This window comes from Wolffia australiana, chromosome 2, assembly GCF_029677425.1.
Source record: "Wolffia australiana isolate 7733 chromosome 2, ASM2967742v1".
In the NCBI taxonomy this organism is placed as follows: domain Eukaryota; kingdom Viridiplantae; phylum Streptophyta; class Magnoliopsida; order Alismatales; family Araceae; genus Wolffia; species Wolffia australiana.
This window is the reverse complement of record NC_135836.1, coordinates 18,773,774-18,795,098: the sequence shown is the minus strand read 5'-3', so window position 1 is coordinate 18,795,098 and position 21,325 is coordinate 18,773,774. Positions and strand designations below refer to the sequence as shown.

General features: G+C 38.5%; 2 protein-coding genes across 4 annotated transcripts; both read left to right on the top strand.

Moving 5' to 3' along the window:
* The first annotated feature begins 2,680 nt into the window (after positions 1-2,680).
* On the top strand, positions 2,681-5,202 carry EMB1586 (P-loop containing nucleoside triphosphate hydrolases superfamily protein). 3 transcript variants are annotated; one of them, XM_078571266.1, is made up of 2 exons: positions 2,681-2,824; positions 3,570-5,202. In XM_078571266.1, exon 2 carries the CDS (start codon positions 3,620-3,622, stop codon positions 5,156-5,158), a length of 1,539 nt encoding a protein of 512 aa, XP_078427392.1. In that variant the 5' UTR covers positions 2,681-2,824; positions 3,570-3,619; the 3' UTR covers positions 5,159-5,202. The 3 variants fall into 3 exon arrangements, with proteins under 3 accessions (XP_078427392.1, XP_078427394.1, XP_078427393.1); XM_078571268.1 differs by having other exon boundaries at positions 2,682-2,824; positions 3,612-5,202; XM_078571267.1 differs by having other exon boundaries at positions 2,763-2,866.
* An 11,910-nt stretch (positions 5,203-17,112) lies between these two features.
* LOC144699924 (putative sugar phosphate/phosphate translocator At3g17430) lies at positions 17,113-20,712 on the top strand. Its single transcript, XM_078571265.1, has 9 exons — positions 17,113-17,398; positions 17,957-18,064; positions 18,365-18,396; positions 18,469-18,519; positions 18,688-18,749; positions 18,842-19,103; positions 19,911-20,176; positions 20,252-20,349; positions 20,428-20,712. The coding sequence occupies exons 1-9, from the start codon at positions 17,315-17,317 to the stop codon at positions 20,557-20,559; spliced, it is 1,095 nt and encodes a 364-aa protein (XP_078427391.1). The 5' UTR covers positions 17,113-17,314; the 3' UTR covers positions 20,560-20,712.
* The last annotated feature ends 613 nt before the right edge of the window (positions 20,713-21,325 follow it).

The window sequence follows — 21,325 nt, the reverse complement described above, 5'->3', positions numbered from 1 at the left end:
CAATAAAGGCTATTGGACCCTTGGAATCATTAAATAAATTGATACATCGGCCTAGAGGGTCACACGAAAATATTCTTTTGGACGTCAAAAGATATACTTATAATTTGGGGGTTTTTATGAAAAATATTCACTTAATATAAATAGGGGAAGACGCTGAAGAAAATTCGCCAAGGCCAGAATTGTTCAAGAGCCTTCCCCTTCTTCTCCCCTCTCCCCATGACTTCTATCCACTCCCGATGAGATTTAGACAACGTAACAACAATGATGGAGGTTGAACGGGGCTTGTCAATGAGGAGGAGGATATCCGACATGCCGAGAACTACATGGGTATGTCTAGAGGCTGCCCACCTAAGAAGCTCGACTCATCTCGCTCTGAGATCCAAGAAAATCACGAATGTGATCCTTGCACAAGTTCTTCAATTCAATGTTTTTCTATGATGTCGTTCGATTTCAAAAAAGTCTTATGATGCGTATCATTTTGAAGTCTTCATGCAGTTCTAGGACACTAGAACCCAAAAATGGTATCAAAGCTAGATTCTGCCTTAATGTGGGTGAGGAACGACATCTAAATCGTCCAAAATGGTCTAAAAAAGTCGTTTTTTGCATTGTTTTGGTTCAATCGCATTCAGAGTAACACCCCATTCCGTTTTGAGCTCACTAGAGCTTGAAAGGACCCCATTCAGTGGCTGAACATACTTTGTTTAGAGCCGAATGGCCTAGCCCCGTTCATCTTGAAGGGGGCTGAGGTTTCCTCGGAGCAGAATAGGGCCTCCGTAGAGCAGAACAGATCCCACATTTAGCAAAATGGGGCTTCTACAAGGCGGAATAGGTCCCCCATTTAGCCTAAACGGGACCCAAGACGCTTTCTAGGGCAAAATGGGGCCCTGTTCAGCCTGAACGGGGCCTACCTAGGGCAGAACAAGGCCCCGTTCAGACTCAAGAGGGGAGTCCTTTGGCCATGGCGGGCCCCAACGGCCCATCGACGACTAAAGCTGGCTCAGGCCGGGTCAAACCAGCCTAGTAAGCATCATTGATGATGGGGTTTGCCTGTGGCTGAAAGGGAGCCACTTTGGCGACGACCGGGTTAGACCCGACCTTCTATTGGTGGGCCCCACGTAGAAATGTGGGCCTATGCGGCCAACGCCACATAGGCAATCGACCCGTGTGGTGGGTGCCAGTTAGGTGTGTCCCATGCCAACTAGGCGTCACATGGGTGAGTCGTCTGCATGGCGAGTGCTAGCTAGGTGGGTCCTGCGCCAGTTGGGTGCCATGTGGGCGGGTGACCAACATGGCGGGCGCTTGCAAGGTGTGACCCACACCCGTGAACCTATGCCAGTTGGGCACCAGGCATGCGGGCGGGCCCATGCCATTTGCGTGCATAAAAACATAGATTTTTGGTTTTTGCACCTAAGGGGATTTGATCCCCAGACCTGGTGGTTAGTGGGAAGGCCAATTACCAGCATGCTATATGAGCTTAGAATTTTGACTATGATTGATGGTCAAGATACATTTACATCCTCGTCCCATACAAAATAAATATGTATTATTCATATGCCCTAGATGAAGACACATGTGATATGAGATGTCAGTATGTCACATAGTGCTCCTCATGATAGTTGAGACCAAATCTAAAATCCCTGAGATTAAACTTTGAGTCGTAGCGCAAGAGTGACAAACTCAGGCGTGGTCCTCCTTCGTTATAGTCTTAGGATCCAACTCCCTTTAAGTTGGGTTGATGGAGTCTGCTCTGGGATCACTTATTCGAAAGGCAGGACTAAGTACTAGTGTATGACACAAGGGGGGAGGGGTAGAGGAAATTGTGTAGTTTTGTGGGGGTATACTCTAGGATTATGCGCAAATCTATTTTCGTCAAGTAATGAAGGTATTGCTCAAAACAAACTCAGTGGTTGGTGGGGGTATACTCCTGGCCGCATGAGTGTTGGGGACTAAACTACGATCGGATATTGCAATGGGTTGCAAGTCCCATGAGGTGGGTGCTCAATGATATGTCTTATGATTGGTGGGGGTATGCTTCAGGTCAAAGTATATGTTTGGAGATTCTGATCCCCACTAAGAGACTGTCTGTTTCTCTGCTTCCGTACACATGAGGGTTGTATGGATTGATAAATTTAGTGATAACCCTTATTGATGAATAGAACATCTGCTAAATGTTTCTAGGTTTTTCATTGACCCTTTCTCCTATAAACACTCGTCATCAAGTAGCCCATTAGATTGCATATTTGATGCAACTCATCAATAAGTCGATAACTTATGATGTGCTCAAGAGCTTGATGAGACTCTTCAAGACTAAAAGGTTAGCTTATGTCCATACGAGCGATGCCGATGTCGATGATGGGATACGAGTATGAAGTTAGAAGTGAAGAGTTCACTATGACATGGTTCAATGTTAATGCACCGTCGATGAGTTGTTAGCTATTGAGGTAGCATGAAGACAAAGCACCTAAGATCATGTGATACCATGTAACACTCGATATGTTAATCATCCAGACCTGCAGATCCCTCGTTCTTCTGTATCTTACAAAAACCAACAGTCAGCCTCATGTTGATGCCATTTTTAGAACCTTGATAGAAGCTCTTCTTGGCTCTAGAGTCTTACCCTAAAAAAAAAACCATTAAAGAAAGTGGGTTGTATGGATGGGTCAGAATCTGATCATAGCAGGTTGTTGGGTTTTGCATCTGGCCCATTTGTAGTCTTACCCTCGACAAGGGGTTTTCCTTCTCGTCGCCTTTGGAGAGTTGCTACAACGTTTTCCGGCTTCGGCAGCTCCGACGTCTTCTTCCGCGTCTCGCTTGCAGCGAAGAGGTTAGTGAGGTGGATTCAGCTGTTGGGTTCTGAATCTCGCGTGTAAGGATGGAGGTTTTGGAATTTTTTGGGCGGATATTTTGATTGAGTAATGCCTTAGATTTTGTGCTCATATTCAGCTACGACGTTCTCTGAAGATATCATCTTTCGAAAAATTTCTTATTAATTTATAGGACCTGAGAACTTATCGAGGTATCTTGATGGTTTCTTCCGCGTGTGACGTATTTCAATTATATTGGCTTCCCTTCGGTGTAATGGACTTGCTGGAACTGCAGAAGGCAGAAAGATTGGCGTGGTCTCTTTTTCTTACGCGAAAATGCTTAGAATTATCGTTTTTTTATCGTGGAGATGGTATTCGAACACATCACTCCATGTGGATCGTTTATCTCTTGGATAAACGATAAGTATTGACGTCTTTCTCGAGCAGCTGGCCCGCTGCATTATTTTGAAATGTTTTGGTTTTCTGCTCATCCTTTATCTTCTGGATAAAGTTACATCCAGCTAACGCATCCCAATTTTTCTGGAGATTTGCAACATGTTTCATCCTCAGCTGTCATTTTTTGGTTACTTGAACTATGTTTTACCTTTGAAAGAAATTTCGGCATTTCCCCTCTCTGTTCTTCCCCTTCACTCATTATAGATTTTGAAAATCCTTTCTCTCAAATTTTTAATCATTTCTGACTCTTTTGTGATTTGTCACATGACCATAAAATAACCTTTAATTATCATCATTTCTTTGATACAGGCGTATACTTCCTTGTCATTTGCAATTTATTCTTATCCATAGGCATCATCATGGAGCTGTTGATCTCTCAAACACACAGAAGCATGCTCAGATTCCTTACCAAACAAAGCTGCATTCAAAGCAAGGTGTTCTCTGCAAGAACGAGCAAACTCCACTCTACAGTTGCCCTGCTGAGTCAGGCTCGCAGTGAGAATTCAACCCTCACCCTCTCCTCTGTAGGATTTGGGGAAGAGCGTAGAAAGTCTGAAATAATTGAAAAAAAACCACCAAAGAAGATACGTGGGTCTACAGAGAAGAGGCCTCTCGACGAGGAAACTGCTCCGTTCAGTGCAAAATCCTTCTCTGAGCTTGGTCTCTCACCCCAGCTAATCAAGAGACTACAAGAAGAGAACTTTGTTGTTCCAACCGACATCCAGTCGGCAGTGATTCCAGTTATCTCAAAGAAACACGACGTGGTGATCCAATCCTACACTGGCTCTGGCAAGACTCTCGCATATCTCCTCCCTTTGCTCTCCAAGGTGGGGCCTTTCCGGCATAGTACGCTTGTGGAACAACAACTGGAGAACAAGCCTGGGATTGAAGCAGTGATCGTGGCACCGTCTCGGGAGCTGGGCATGCAAATTGTGAGACAAGTGGAGCAAATTTTGGGGCCCAATAACAAGAGATTTGTGCAGCAGCTTGTGGGCGGTGCCAACCGGTCAAGGCAGGAGGAGGCTTTAAAGAAGAATAAGCCTGGAATTGTGGTGGGCACTCCCGGAAGAATTGCCGAAATTTCAGCTGCAGGGAAGCTCCACACTCATGACTGCCACTACTTGGTCTTGGATGAAGTTGACCAGCTCCTGGCCTTCAATTTCCGCGAGGACATGCACAGGATCCTGGACCATGTTGGGCGGCGGAGCTCGGGCCGTCAGCTTGTTATGGTCTCCGCCACAGTCCCGACTCCTGTCATGCGCTGTGCCAAGACCTGGGGGCAGGACCCACTCCTGGTCAATGCCGGAGAAGTCAAAGCCATTGACTTGGCATCCGGCCCAGTGGTGGAGGCTGTCAAAGACAGCTTGCCCCCATCTTTGGAGCATTTCTACTGCCTGGTCAGGGGTCAGCACAAGGTTGACACGCTCAGGAGGTGCATTCATGCAGTTGATGCAAGATCAGTGATCGTCTTTCTAAACCATGCAAGGCAGATCAAAGACGTGGTTTTTAAGCTGCAGGCACGGGGGATTAAGGCAGCAGAGCTCCATGGAGATCTTGGGAAGCTAGCCCGGTCAACTACGATGAAGCAGTTTAAGGAGGGGGAACTAAGGGTGCTGGTCACTAATGAGCTTTCGGCGCGTGGACTTGATGTTGCTGACTGTGACCTCGTAGTGAACCTTGACTTGCCGACGGATTCGGTGCATTATGCCCATCGAGCAGGCCGAGCTGGGCGGCTCGGCCGTAAGGGCCGGGTGGTCACCATCGTAGAGGGGTCAGAAGCTTTTGTGATCAAGAAAATGCAGCGACAGGTGGGGTGTACCATCTCACGGTGCGAGGTCGCCGAAGGGAAGCTTGTGGTTGCCAATGATGAACTCAAAAAGTCGGAATCTGTCAGATGAATGATTAAATTTCATACTTTTCCATTATATTCTATATTTTCTTATTAATGCGTATATATATATATATTTATATACATATCTCCTAGGTGTCTTTTGATGTGGGAAAATGAGTGCATTTCAGGGAGGTTGACATTAAATTATTACATACATTTTGGGAATTCAAGAGCTTGACATAATTATCACAAATATAGCATATCTGCATTGTGTAATGAAGGAATATTGTATTTACCAAAATCTATGCTACACATGGCATACAATAAATGTTATATCCTTTTTTGAAACTAAATAAAACCTGAGAGTATGATTTGAAATAACTGATACTAAAGTGGGAGTACTAAATACTGAATGTAGGAAGATAAATGTGAACCTCCCTGTCTTAAATTCATTTGAAAACTTTACTCTCTTGGCTTCTCGTTTCTAAATGGAAAATGGCCCTTATAAGCTCTTCCTAGAGTGAATTCACTCTACTTCCACGAAACCCTTAAAATACAAGATAATTGGCCCTTAAAATAATCATAAACAGTTATGATTGCTTTTCATGTCTAATCGTACCAATGAATGATATTAACTATTGACCACTAAAGGGGCATTGACTAATCCAAAGGTTGGCCTATGTTATTTTTATCAAATCACTAAAATAACACAACATAATGCGAACTGGGTGAAGGGCATTTCCAATAGTATTTGGCAGGGACTTAAAGTCATCATCACCTGAAGGGTGTGAGGCTGTGACAAATCTCTTCATAGATCAGATCTGTCCTTTGTTGAGTAAGCTGGTCTCTAATGTACACGGGCTGGAAACTTTCAGTTATGGTAATTCATGAATTCCATTGGGCTTATAGGTGTGTATTTTAGAGTTATTTTATCCAATAGACTAAGCAAAAAGTGATTTCCCATTGTAAAAGCTTTATCATTCATGGATGGTCAATAGTTTTGATTAGTCATCCCTAGATGAGAAGAATGGGAATATCTTAAATGGTCACCTAAAGGTTCATTTTTAAATGTTCATCTGTAAGATCTAGCCTAATTCAATTATTTTAGATGGAAAGAGGGAGTTATAAAATGCATAACAAAGTGTGTCGAGAAACATTCTCAAACGAGAGGGTAGAAGCAAATATGAATCCACATGGGACAAAATGAGGGGAAGGAAAAAGATTGGAAAATGCTAAAGAACACAAATATTAAAAAACCCTTTATTCACTTTATCACCTTTATGTTGTGTCATTTCGCATCTCTATTTTCTCTTTTACTTATAGTAATCCATGTTCATTTATCCTCATACGGAACTTTATTTCTCTTGGTACACATTTCAAATTCTGTGCTAATATGGGAGGAGAATGTCTACTAGCTTTTAGATGGGAGAAAGGCTAGTGGGAATTTTTAGACTTTGAGTAGCCACACAATGAGAGATAGTGACCTAGTAGTGAGAGGTATGAGGGTATAAATTTGTTAATAGCGTGAGATCTTTTCATGGTAATAGTTCTTGGGATTTTTTTTTGAGAGTTGATTGACCATTAAGATCTATATATGCAGTGGAATCACTAAAAACATATTTAATTGAAATAAAAAATGAAAGATGATCTCATCACCTTTTCTACAGTTTGTTCCAATAACACTTTGATCCTTTTAAGAGTTTCTTCAAGCCATTCATATGCCCAGCCCCTAGACATTTCTATGTGATCTACACAATGATTGATCTCTTCTTCAACTCTCCTTGAATATCTTATAGATCTTCTCACCATCAAATCACACTAGTGGGAAGTGTGGTTTGAGAAGGGGATAAAACCAGGAAAGGAGTCCAAATCTGACTAGCATGTGTACCAAAGTTGGTGCCCCTAATTGTGGGACTTTTCATAAATGTCATTATAATTTAATTAACTCCACCAACGTCTATAGATATTATGCATGTGACACGCTACACACATGTATTGGTCTAGTTAATAGCTTTTGTACACCAATAACATGAAAAATCTAATTAAGTAATTAAATAATTATATCATTTAACCACATATTGATTTAACCAAATTGTTAGGTTAAGTTTCCAGCCTTTGGGTTGCCAAGTTACATTATGTATCCTAAAAGATATCTAATAATAATTGAAATAACCCATGGAACATTCGTTGCAATCACTTACCGTAAATGTAATAATCCCCCATCCATGTGAGACTCCCAAATTACTCAGGTATGGTTAAGTGTCAAAACCTAATTTGTCATTCTAGTTAGCATTGATGTCTATCAAAGATCATTAGAGAAAATATTCTCTAATATATTTACTACTTTAGGCAGGGATTGAGTCCACCTTCTTCCTCGACCTAATCTCCTCTTATACAGAGGATAAATGTCCCATCTTTACCACTTTTTTCTATATCTGAGATAAAGCTGGTTTGAATCTTCTGATTGGGGATTTGTAAGTCGTACACAAAACATAGCTGTCCATACTTAAGATATCTTTGGTGTCTCAGGTCTTAGGGCCACTTTCACAACTGCCAACATGATTGACTTATAGATATAACACCATTTTGGATTCCTACACATCAATTCAATGAAAAAGGGCACCTACAATTTATCCTTAATTTCTATCCTCTAACGACCACATGTAAGCCATACATAAGTTCATATAGTACTCCTCTTTAGAGATATTTTGATGTCCATCTCGAGTGTCCTTCAAATATAAATATTTATAATACATGTTTAAAGACTCATGATCACTTAGTTATGTATGTATTCGAGGAATTCACTAAAATTATCACATGAGAATGATAATGAATAAATATTTAATTCAAATAACTCTAAGATAAAATAGTTGTGGGATTGGCTTGGCAGCCAAATAGTATATACCAATATTCCACTTGGACTAAAGCCAGTCATCCTTATTCAAAAAGCTCATTGATTTGTAATACTGCTAAAAAATATCATAATCTGGAGGCTTTGTTAGTGTATTTATGATTTTGTTTCAGCTGGCGGAATGTCCTCAATAAATGATCGCTCTAATCAAGTGAAAGCACCTTAGAATGTGCTTCAACTTATGATAAGATAGTGGCTCTTTGGCTTGTGCTATTGCAATTTTTTTATCACACAACTAGTTTTTAAGTTCTGAGATTGAATGAACATCACAAAATTCTGTGATAACCTATTCAACCACACTGCTAGCTTATCCGTATCTGTTTTTGCAATATATTCAGATTATGTCGTCGAGTCTAGAGTAGTTCTCTAATTAGAACTCCTCCAATATACTTCCGTTCAATGTGCATATGAATCTAAATGTATATTTAGTATCATTTGGGTCTGACTGGAAACTTGAGTCAGATCCTCTCCTTGATAAATTAGAAATAAAGACTTAGTACATGTCAAGTATTTAATGATTTATTTCATTGCTATTTAGTGTTACTCTCTTTTGTTTGCCCCAAAATTTTCACTTAACATTTGGACAAAATGTAACATCAAGTTAAGTACATAGCAGTGCATACATAATGAATCCGATAACAGAGGCGTATGGTACCTTTTTCATCATCAGTCTATCTTTAGAAATCTTAGGTGAGTGTTCCTTAGATACTTGAACTCCGTGCGTCATCAGTACGATACCTCTATTTGAGTCCTTTGTCTCAAAATTTTTGACATTGGGGTCTATGTACATGGATTGGTATAATCCTAGGAAACTTCTCAATTTATCTCTATCAATGTACCCTACGTAGATTGCTTCTCTTAAATCCATCATGGAGCAGTTCTTAGATAGCCATACCTTTACTCATGACAACATCCCTATGCAAAAAATAATATGGAAATAAACTTTGATTTGAATAAATGTTATTTTCAGTATCATGAGCATAGAAACTTCTATTTACATCCAAAATAAAAATTGTTTTAGCAGAATTGTAACCCTTATAATGATGATTTTTACAAGAAATTCAATAAAACTAGGACACTATGGAATAAATGGGAAATCAAATGCTAGGACTTTTTCAACAATTTTAGAAGGAGATGGAGTCAATCAGAGAGGCTAGTATGCAAGGCCAAGCCCCAAAAAAAAATGTAACATGGGTGAAAATGGATCTCACATCCATGATTCAGGTCGAGTACCAACTCAGTCCACAAATTAATATTCAAAATTTTTATTCGGTTGATAATAATGTCTTATCTGAAAACCATCGTTAAACAGTGGATGTATTTTTTAAACTAAAAAGTGTAAAACATTTCCACGATGTTTATGAACCAGATTATAAAACTAAATTCTAAAAATAAATTTTATTTTAATATTTAATATAGATTACTTGAGAAGTTAACATGATATTGATAATTACATCCCTTCTATTCCATTTCCTGATTCTTGATGAAATTCTAAAAAAAATTGAATGCCCATGATGAACATATTTGTATATAAAGTTAAGTAAGCGAATAGTAAAATAAATTTTAATAAATAAAATATTCTTTCCTATACTATTTTTTTGAAAAAACTGCACACAAATTGTAAGAAATAATAGAATCCAGTTATCTAAGAATGGTAGTTATATTTTAGAAAATCTTCATGAAAAATATAGAGATCAAAGGGCTATAATCAGATATGAAATAGCATCAATAATTGTTTCAAGTCAAGACCTGGTTCAATTGCGAATAAGAATATTTTTACTAAAGGTTTATATGACAATTTTAAGTTAGGGAATTCATAACTTTATTTCTCAAAACTAAATTTGGTAGATGGATCAATTACACAATCCCATGGGTTAGTGGAAGAAGTTGTCTTGAAAATAGAAAATTTTAATTTTTCAATTGATTTTATTGTACCTTACATGAAGCTAACCAAATATCTTACAAATGATCCTCTAATTTTAGTTTTTGAATTTTTTTCGCCACAGCTGGGGCAAATACAGATGGAGAAAAAGGAATAGGAAAACCAAAGTTTGAAATAAAAAATTGAATGAGTGAAATATCCTGAGAAATATTCTGAATATTTTTGTTTAGTAGATTGTTTTAAAGATTTTTATGGTACTTTATGTCCATATTCTCATGTTTTCAGGATGATTTGTTGTTTATCAAAAATAATGTTCATTTTCTGGATACACATATTGATTTGAAACCAAAACTATCTACATTGAAGTATCTTGCAACTTCAGGATTAAATCATGATTATCTTTCTATTAGTTTATCATCCTTACCGATGTTCTAAGAAAATAAATTATTTTATGTTTTTGTAATGTTAAAATATGCTATTGTTTGGCCTATTTCTGATATTAAAGGGATACATGCATATACATGTTTTCAAATAATTTTATTGTTAAAAATGATTAACCAATTAAGGAATGACAGAGAAAATAAGTGGTCAGAAAAAAATCTTAAAATGGTTATAAGTTGGTTTTATTTATTCTCTTTCTGACCATCCATTCGTAAGTCATTTATATATAGTACCTAAGAAAAAAATATGGATGAATTGTTTGTTTTGGTCAAAATTTTGATGTATTTTGGATAATTTAGATTTTTTTACAGGTTTGTATAGAAAAAGCTGGTACTTAGTTCGAAAAAGCCCCATTTTATGGTCAAAGAGGGTGGTTCTGGTCTTCTATTGTGAAGATGTGGCCTTAAAGTGGAAAAATAAAAAAATAGACGTGATCCAAATTATTTTTTTCCCCATTGAAACTATGAAACTTAGAGTGTTCCTTGGTAACACAAGCTTCCATAGATGATTCATTAAAAACTTCACTAAATTGTCAAAATCATTACATAACCTACTGGCTAAAGATGTTTTTTTATTACTGATGAAGGAAAGCTAAATGCAAATTATGGAAGTTGTTGTGAATGCACCAGTTTAACAACCTCCAGATTGGATTTTATACCTTGATTTTATGTCTGATGCTTCCTATTTTTCAGTAGGAACTGTGCTTGGTCAAGGGATAAACAAAGACAATGTGCATCTATTATGCCAGAAAAATCCTTGGGAGATAATCATGGACACTGCACAAATGTTGATTTAAAATATAAATGTATGTGGCATCCATATTACATGCTAATGATTCTGTGACCATTTGTAAAAGTTCCCCGATGAACTTGAGTAAGTTATTTAGTATCAACTTGAAAAATATTTTGGAACGCAAAATATATAAGATTTATTAGAGATGATCAAGGGATAAATTTTATTAAAAACTTTATTAGCAATGATCAAAATATATATTAATTTATTTCATTAAGGCCGGATCAGATTTTAGGGATATGTATCTCTGAAGTAGAACATAGAAGTATTTTAGAACTTTGTCATTCATCATTTCGTGGTGGGCATTTTTATTAAAAAATTACTGCCTCTCAGTTTAGCTTTTAGCCAAATTTTTTCTGAGATTCATATGATTTTGGGAAAAAACATTTAAAATGTCAATGCCTGGTGAGCCTGAAAAAGAAAGATTCAATGCCACTAAAAACAATTATTGAAATTTTAATTTTTATTTCTGGGGCATAAATTTTATACAAAATTTTCCACCCTCACCTGGAAACATATATATATATATTAATGGCTGCTGATTACAAGTTTTTGTGGGTTGAAGCAAACCTAATCAGACTAATGATCACAAAAGATTTAAATTATCAATGTCTGGATGTCCACAAGCAATAATTAGTGATTGTGGATCACAATTTAATAATTCTAATTACGTGTCTCTCTTTACAAAGTATGAGGTTAACAATAAGATGAAAGCCATAGAACGACATCAAGCCATTGGGTGTTGTGGGGTTAAATAATTAAAATTAAAGTATGGTTATGCATACATTGTGATAGTTCATTAAGTAAATGAGGTGTGACTTGGTTTGAGGGTTTGTCAACTTTTGAGAATCATAAAATTGACTCGGGATATGATAGTATATTTAATTTATCGCTATGACCTTAATTGGGTGTTATAGGTACATGTGGATGTCTCTGAATTTTAATTTGATGACGGGGCAAGTAAAAATTCAGAATCATTCGAGAGTGAGGTATCACCATCATCAGATTCCACCGGAGACATTTTATTGGATTCATGAATGGAGGTTTGATGTTGAGATAAGTCAGAGGGAGGAAGAGATTCTTCTTGAGTCATGAATCATCCTTCACTAACAGGAGCTAAATATAGTGGGGTGGCAATCTGGGGTTGTACTGAAAAGAAGGGGGATGAGTGGGATGTGGTGTGCTGTGAGAAGAAAGATATAAGGTGTTTAAGGAGGGGGATCAACTAGAAGATGTTGAGTGAAGGTGGGAGAAATGGGTAAGGAAGAAATAACATAAGTTATCCTAGACTATGGGGATCTATCAGGGGAGGACATGAATGGAGGGGATAATGAAAGTTTTACTAATGGGAGGATGTGATGATCTAGAGGGGATGAGGTTCTAGTAGCCATGGCAGTCGTGAGGAAGTGTAACTAGCTAAGTGATATCCAATTTTTCCTAGTTTATATTTTTTGTGTCGTAATTCCTAGACATTATTCCAATGTATCCAACTTTACACACTTAGTTCTGTTTAAGTTTTTTGTTAGAATTCCTTCTTTATGCATGCGTGACCTAAAAAGATAGGTATTAGAACCAAAAAATATGCTGCAACCAAGAATGGCTTCCTTAAAATGATATGATATCGAAAATGCTTTTTATTTAAATCCACTGTTTTTTAATTTATTGAAAGTAAGTCTAATTAACAAAGAAACATTAAGATTTTTAAATATAAGTATCATAATTTTATAGCCTTTTTTTCCAAAAATTAACTAATTATACTTGTTTCTCTAATTTACCAGTGATTATTAAAATTTTATCATCAGTTCTCTTCTTTACTATTTGATATAATGTAGCATATCCATTCCTTTCATTAAAAACTCTCAATTCTGCTTTGAAGTTGATATGTCCAAAATTGGGTGATCTTGTGTTAGTTCAGACTTAAACATTCAATTTATACTTACTTTCCACCTTGTAACTATGTACAGAATATCGGATAACTTGGAGGTTGATCTAGAAGGCACAAGAGCTTAAATTTATATATTGATTTTCAGATATAAAAGATATATATTTTAGGATTTTAAATTATAATGATTTTTATAATTTCTAATATAATTGTGAAATGCAGAAAATATAGTTTTTATTAGAAAATAAACTATGGTGCTGCAATGTTGGCTGGCTCGGTTCAGCTGAATCAGCGGTGATTCATCCTTTGTGGATTTAACAAAAATTTGGTTGTCTGTGAAGGGGGTTCTATGTGACTTTTGGACTTAAGCAAAAACAGCAGAGACTGATGGCCAGAGAGATGCAAATGGGCTCCCATGGCTATACAGCTCCCACGGGTGACAGAATATAGCAGAGTTACGGTTTGGACATGCAAAAGGGATATTTTAGATAGATAGATAAAAATAGATTTATAGCATTGTATAGAGTGAGAAAAGGACATATTCTAAAGGGTAAACTAGGGGAAATGAAGAGATGGAGATGGAAAACGAAGAGACAATGATGAAGATGATGGGGATGGAATTGGGAAGCAGAAATTATTGAATTTTTTATCAAATTTAAGGTTAAAATAAATATTTGGATTAAATTATTGAGATAAATATATGATTCTAGAGATAAACAGGGGGAACATGCATTTAGAGAGCGAAAAATATGGGGCAAAGGAGAAAAATGGATTGGTTATAAAAGGTGAACATGGAATTAATATTATTAAACCTTAATGATAATATCCTAAGTTCTCAAATCATGCTCTCAATTATGGATCATTTTATTCCATCAGAATAGTGTGTTTCTCAATGCAAACAAGGGAAGAGATTAAACAAAACTTCAGAAAATTTAAGTCAAGTAGGTTGAATAACATGGATCTTGGAGAGCCTTGTAATGCTGGCCAGCCTTTGATGGAGCATGGCCATAATGAGGGGATATAAAGTTAAAGTGGGTATTTATACATATCTTATACTTACTAAAATACCCCATGCATGGTTTTTAATGATGTACCTCACCAAATAAGAAAAAAGAGATAAGTGGAATGTAGATGGTAGGCATGCACGATCATTATAATCTATGAGTAGAGGAGTAAATTTTTTGAACAACTGATATTTCCAGAGATGATTTCTTCATGTTGACAAGTCAGGTGACGTTTTTTAAAAAGATATTCTTCATGCATGTTCATTATGATTTACGAAAATTTTTCATACTAAATGTTTCTACATAAATCTCATAATACAGTTTCCTTACCTCTGTAAATTATCTAAAAAATATTATTATTAAGTAAATATTAATATAATTAGATAATTAAGTCCCACTAATAGTATCAAATTTTATTTTGGTTTTGTCTATGTTTGACTATACTAATAATTACTTATTGGATTATGATTTAATTAAAATAAAATTTGATAAAATAGAATTTAATTAAAAATATATTTTAAAATATATTATCCATCTGAAAATATTTCATAATTTTTTTAAGTGTAAGGGTTGAATTCTTTGAGAGAAGGAACTAAAAGAGTAAAAGTTTGTTGAAATATATATTAAAATATTTGTATATTTTATGTATTACTACGTATGCCGGGATCGGATGGCTCGTATTACAACACAGACGAGAGATGATGGAATGTAAATAAGAAAATGATGTAGTATGTGATTTTAAAAATATGATGCAAAATTGATCGGCACACTGATTTAAGTACGATGATCGATTAATGATTGGGAAGCGGACCGCAACGGTTAGGTTCCCAATGACCAGTTTGACTAACTAGATGCTATGGACATTAGAGGCACGATTGCCCAAGGGCGTCCACAACCTTCGTTTCTAGTGAATTATTTGTTCCACAGGAAAGTTCCTACCCCTCGACAATGGTAGCTAATCCTATGATTTATCAAGAAATCATGCAATGGAGCAAAGTAGGGGAAGAGAGCACTGAAAGAAGTAATGATACTGCAAATGTAAAAGGGGGAAAAAACGGTGGTACCTTATGGTCAATCATTCCTCGAATGGATTTGATTTTGATAATATTTCCTCTTGTTAGTGGTAAATAGTTTTAATCAGACACTCAATGGTGTGGTTTTGGCCCAGAACTGAATATATGAACTTAAATACATGATACAACAGCCCTTTCAGATTCTAGTTTAGTTATACAAGTTTGAGAGCTCTTGTATATGGGCCGTGGAGTGAAACCGACTTCAATGTAAATTCATTCGGGAAATAAACGCCATCTTTTATTGTTAAAAACCTCTCATCTAAACGTGATAATTGAATTCATAAGAAAACTAACTTTATAAATTCTAGAATTTTTACTGTGATAAGCATGGAGATTTGAAAGTGGATTTCAAAGTGTGCATGTAGAAAATGATTACATGCAATTTTAGTAGATGAATAACCCATGCGTATATTATATGATGTTATATTATTAATGTACAAACATCATGTTGGTTTATGTCTCCTATGATCAAACATCCCACTTCCTGCCAAAAGTGTTCACTTACTTGCCATGGCAACAGCTTGTCGGCGTTTCTATGATGTTTCTTGATCTTGGAAAACATTCAACTATCTGACAAGGCAAATGCAATGGTAACAACCTTTAATCGGGAGACTCATTTGGTTTTTCATTGCACAGTGATAAGTACTATTATTTACGGCAGATGAATGCTACTTTATTGAATTATCATTTATACTTAAACTGGAATGGCTGACCAGATATGTTGAGCTTGCTTCAGATGGGGCCCTCCTTGCCTGTACCATTATGTCCCATAAGTATCTTCCATGAAATTTCTTGTAAGTGGGTTTTGATTGAGTTACCTTGTGGGCTTTCTTTTGGACTTGGAGGCTGACTCCTTTACCTCCGTGTTTATCTGCTCAGTTGGGTTTTGTTGCTCCAGAGACTCTGTGGGTAGTCTCTTCACTGTAGATTGCTTAGCTTGTTCAATTTGTCGTAGGATTTATCCCACTGGGGCCTTCCCTTGGGTCATTCAGATATTGGGCCGCTTGCGTGGGCGTCTCAATTTCCGTTCGAGAAATGGGCTTTAGTTTTTACCCATAAACGAGAAACGCGTTCCAAGTTCTTCCGAACCTCGCTATCTTGGGCCGGCCTGCTGTTTTGGGTCAATATCAGAGCTTCAGAGGAATTCTGCGGCAGGACATCGGAACGAATACTTTGTCAAGAACTATGTGCATCCCTACGCAATCAGCATAATTCAAACCCTTGTAAAGTACATAAAATTCATTATTTTAATGGCCAAGTCTACGCGATCCTCCATTTAATGAAACAAGAGATAGTTCCTTCCATTAAATAAATAAACACCAGCATATTTCATTAGTAAAATTATCATCGCCTCATGATATGCGTTTTTGATGGAGAAGACATAAGTTAGGGGAAGATCTTATCCAAAACGCGTTTGGGTCATTGACTTTGTCACTCCGAATGAAATGACTTGGTCGTTCACACCAACATCGGCGTTCATTCTATGACGTCGTTATGATATGAGTTGCGTCGTAACTTCAAGAACCTCATGTCTACCGATGAACATGGGGTTCAACAAATAAAAGATCATCTGAGTGTCCCATGAACTTTGTTACGCGAGAGAACGTCGGAATTCATCAGAATCATAACTTCCCGTTGTTTGGTCAAACGCCAAGGGATAATATTTTTCGCTTTTACCACCACTCCCATCGATCATCACATCCGTGACCCGTCACTGTCTCCGAAGAAATGGAAAATAAATAAAGGTTCTCCGTTCTGGTTGAAGATGCCCCCTAATACGTCTGAAAATACGGCTAGAAGATTAAGACCGCCCATCGACCTGATACGGGACGTCCCACCGTCTGCTTCGATTGTTGCCCACCCTCTCTACGCCCGCGGACAAGGCCACAAGTCAACGAACGAGGAGAGCTTGTTTACCCGTTCTCTGCCGATAGACAACGTCTCAGTCAATGATAATATAATCTCTTTCGAGGAAGGAGTGGAGAAATCAACGTCTTCGGTCAGGATCCTCAACGCGGGCCCTCTTTTAACTCGGAGAAGAAGGCAGGAATTGGAGGCCGACGCGCATTCACAGTTGACGGAACACAGCAGCTTAAAGATCGGCGTTCGCTGCAAGAAGTAGAGGACTACCGCAGAACTGCGCCCGAGTAGCTCAACTTGAAGCGTGCTGGTTTTCGCGGAGAGACGAACATCTACGCCGAAGAAACTAAAGCAGAGAGAAGAAGGATTTGGGGCAAGATGGTTAACCAGCAGATCGTGTTGACGTACATCTACTTGATGATCTATGTGTTCCTCTCCTCTGGAGTTATCCTCTACAACAAGGTAATGAAAAGTTGGCTCTGCTGCCGCTTCCAATGTGGTATCATGCTTCGGATCCTGTTCTTGGTGTCTTTTCCAACCACCACACACCGTCTAGTTTACGGGAACCTCGTTCAACTGGTTTCTTATTTTGCTCTATTTTCTCTGTTTTCTCGCTTTAAATTTCAGCATTTTCCAACTGGGATTTCGATTTCTCAAGCTGTTCCTTCTCCTATCCTGAGTTGGGAATCATACTTTTGACGCCGGTTCATTCTGTCCGTCAAACCAGTGTCCACGCTAAAGTCCTGTTGCGCAGTTCTCTTCGTTCCAAAAATCGACTCACCAAGATGATATTTTTTAGTAATTAGCCGAGTAAATGCAATTCGATCTCCACAAAGAAAAGAATTCACTTTTACACTCAATGCCAACGCCCCATTGTCTAGGATTTCCGTCTTTATTTTTCGGATGTTATTCTTTGCGATTTTAATGTCCGATTCTTCGCGTGAAGTCTAGTCCTTTCCTCCCGAGAAAAGCGTTTCATGGCCATCGGTTCTGACTGATCTTTGTTTCTACCATTCTCAGTGGGTTCTCTCTCCAAGATATTTCAATTTCCCGTACCCAATCACGCTTACGATGATCCATATGGGATTCTCCGGTGCCGTCGCCGTCCTGCTCATCCGGGTCTTCAAGGTAAGTTCATCCAATTTCAACAAATTTACCTTCTCCAATCCTCTTCCTCTTCGGCATCTTTAACCTGCGTTCAGTGAAATGCTTGTTTACCGGCCTTTCTAGAATGTTTTGCCCACTTTTATTTACGTATATTTTACCTGTGTAGCGACACGAACTTTTGTTTGGTGGGTACCGAAACAAAAAGCCAATTCCGTATGTGAATCCCGTCAATGTTCTGCTTGAAAAGCCTAATTTATTATGCGTACCCTCGAATCTTGCCCTTAATGGATCTCTTTTTGACGTTTTTTTTTTATCTTCCAGGTTATGCCACCGGTGAAGATGACTGTGTCAATGTAAGATACCCACCAACCCACCACCCCACGGTTGCAAGCTCTCAATTTTCTGATTAATCGATAATTTTGCAGATATGCGACTTGCATCGTCCCGATTAGCGCATTCTTCGCCGCTAGTTTGTGGCAAGTACTCTAACTTATCACACAAATGCCGACTTTTCTTCCTTTACTTTTCTTCAATCTCTTAATGGTGTGTTTCCTCCAAGTTGTGCGTCCGCAGTTAATCATCAGATTCGGGCTATTCCGCTCACATTTTGTTTTTCTAATTAACGCGTTGTTCAATAATTGCAGGCTGGGGAATTCAGCATTCCTCTATCTTTCGGTGGCTTTCATCCAGATGTTAAAGGCCTTAAGTAAGGAAACAAAGACGACCCACTTGATTCTCCCATCTTTGTTTTATGATCCCAGGGAGATCTAACGGTTTAGTTTCTTCTGGCGTTCGCAGTGCCGGTGGCGACTTTCATCGTGGCCGTTCTTTTCGGAACTGATCACCTGAGATGTGATATGTTCTTGAACATGTTGCTTATAAGCTTTGGGGTTGGGATTGCGTCTTACGGGGAGATCAACTTCAGCTTAATCGGCATGGCCTATCAGATTTTGGGCATCGTGGCCGAGGCCCTGAAGCTAGTCTTGACCCAGATCCTGCTTCAAAGGAGGGGTTTGACATTGAATCCCATCACCACCTTGTACTATATCGCCCCTTGCAGGTATATACCTTTCTCTCTCTCCCCCCCCTTTCCCTCCCTTTCTCTTCCTCTCTATCTCACTCACGCTCTCCCTCCCTCTCTCTCTCTCTCTCTCTCTCTCTCTCTCTCTCTCTCTCTCTCTCTCTCTCTCTCTCTCTCTCTCTCTCTCTCTCTCTCTCTCTCTCTCTCTCTCTATCTATCTATAATTATATATATATGCATATGTATATAAATATCTCTGTCCTTTATCTTTGTCTCTCTCCCTATATATAAATAGATATTTCTTTCTTTATAACTCTCTCTCCTTCATCTTTCTCCATCTCCTTTATTTTATTTTTTTTCTCTCTCTCTCTCTATCTTTCTCTATCTCTCTCCCCTTTATCTTTCTCTCTCTCTCTCTCTATTTCTTTCTTCTTTATCTTTCTGTATCTCTCTCTCTATCTTTCTCTATCTCTCTCTCCTTTATCTTTCTGTATCTCACTTTCTCTCTCTCTTTTTATCTCTCTCCTTTTTCTGTATCTCTCTATATCTCTCCTTTATCTTTCTGTACCTTATTCTCTCTCTCTCTCTCTCTCTCTCTCTCTCTCTCTCTGTGTCTTTCTCACTCTATCTCTCTCTCCTTTATCTTTCTGTATCTCACTTTGTCTCTCTCTATCTTTCTCTATCTCTCTGTCCTTTATCTTTCTGTATCTCACTTTGTCTCTCTCTATCTTTCTCTATCTCTCTGTCCTTTATCTTTCTGTATCTCTCCCACCTTAATATTTCTGTATCTCTCTCTATCTATCTCTACCTCTCCTAAGTCATCCGATTATTCCGTAAATTATGCAGCCTCCTCTTCCTGCTTGTACCATGGTTCTTCTTGGAGAAGGATGTGCTGAATGTCGATCAGATCCAATCCAACGTGTGGATCTTCTTCTCCAACGCTCTCTGCGCCCTAGCCTTGAACATCATCGTCTTCCTAGTCATCGGAAGGACCGGCGCCGTGACGACCCGAGTCGCCGGTGTCCTCAAAGACTGGATCTTGATCGCCCTGTCGACCCTCGTCTTCCCGGAGTCAGTAATCTCCGGATTAAACGCCACCGGCTATTCCATCGGTAAGTGCCGTAATACCCACTTAAGTTACGCGATAATCGCTGGAAAACGAGCTAAGTATGAGACTGATTTTGCAGCCATCTGTGGAGTTATCCTGTATAATTACATCAAGATCCGAGATTTCCGTTCCTTGGCCCAGCATCCGAGCGACGGCCTTCCGGAGAAAGTAATTAAGGTAGTTGCGATCCCCCATCAAGTTTTCCAGTTTTCTTAATAAACTCCGCTATGACCTAATCCGTCTGATCGTCCGCAGGATTGGAAGCAGGAGAAGAAGTCGTCGGAGGCGTACAACAGCGAGGCGACCAACGTCCCTTCCACCGGAGACGAAGAAGCCCCACTTCTTCACCCAGCTCGCCGAATCCAAGCTGGCGTTCACAGCGGGTAGCAAAAGTAAACTTTCGCCCGCTTCAACGCCAAAGTCAATTTCTTCACCCTGTATGATATCCTTGCATATTCTGCAAATTACTTTGTTCGATTATTACTTCTCTCGGGAAGTGCACGGTTATTAATAAAATACAAAGAAACCAGAGGTTAGATCCACAGTCTTCGTCGACTGTGAAGCTTTCTCAGGGAGAGGTCAAAACTTGTTGCTAGCCCGTCGTATGGGACCGATGTCTGTTCATCTGGGTCCGGCCTTGTTTGTTTCTTTCTCTAGAAACATTTATCACAGCTCCTATGAGAGAGAGAGATCAGAGATGAGAGTTTGGTAGCCGTAGAATCACGCCGCAGAATTTGTTGAACATGCTGCTGACCTCAGAACGCCCAGTTGGAAGAGAAAACCTGCCTAAAAAATCGAACACGATAAAGTATCGCCCTTGGTATCGGCTATAGCTTTTAGCACGGTATTAAGGCTTAATTCTAGCACACATAACATGTTTAATTCGATATCTTTTTGACGACGCTGGAGCATAATGGATAAGGAGAGAGTGCTTTGTACCCTGCTAAAAGTATTATAAAGATTTAAGCGCTTACCAACTGTGCTAATCGCTATGGCTAATTTTCATCTTAAGAACGATGTTGTTCTTAAACAGATTAATCCGGATTTGGGGATTTGAGTTCCTGGCTTTTGATGCGCTTACAAAGACGTGCCCAGGGCTAAAGGGAACAAAGTTAGTTTATAATATTTTTCCTGGATATAAGATGTAGATGTA

Coding starts and splice junctions, on each gene's coding strand:
- EMB1586 (XM_078571266.1), top strand. CDS start 3,620: ATGGAGCTGTTGATCTCTCAAACACACAGAAGCATGCTCAGATTCCTT.
- LOC144699924 (XM_078571265.1), top strand. CDS start 17,315: ATGGTTAACCAGCAGATCGTGTTGACGTACATCTACTTGATGATCTAT. Junction 18,065..18,364: donor TGCTCATCCGGGTCTTCAAG/GTAAGTTCATCC, acceptor TTTATCTTCCAG/GTTATGCCACCGGTGAAGAT. Junction 18,750..18,841: donor CCAGATGTTAAAGGCCTTAA/GTAAGGAAACAA, acceptor TGGCGTTCGCAG/TGCCGGTGGCGACTTTCATC.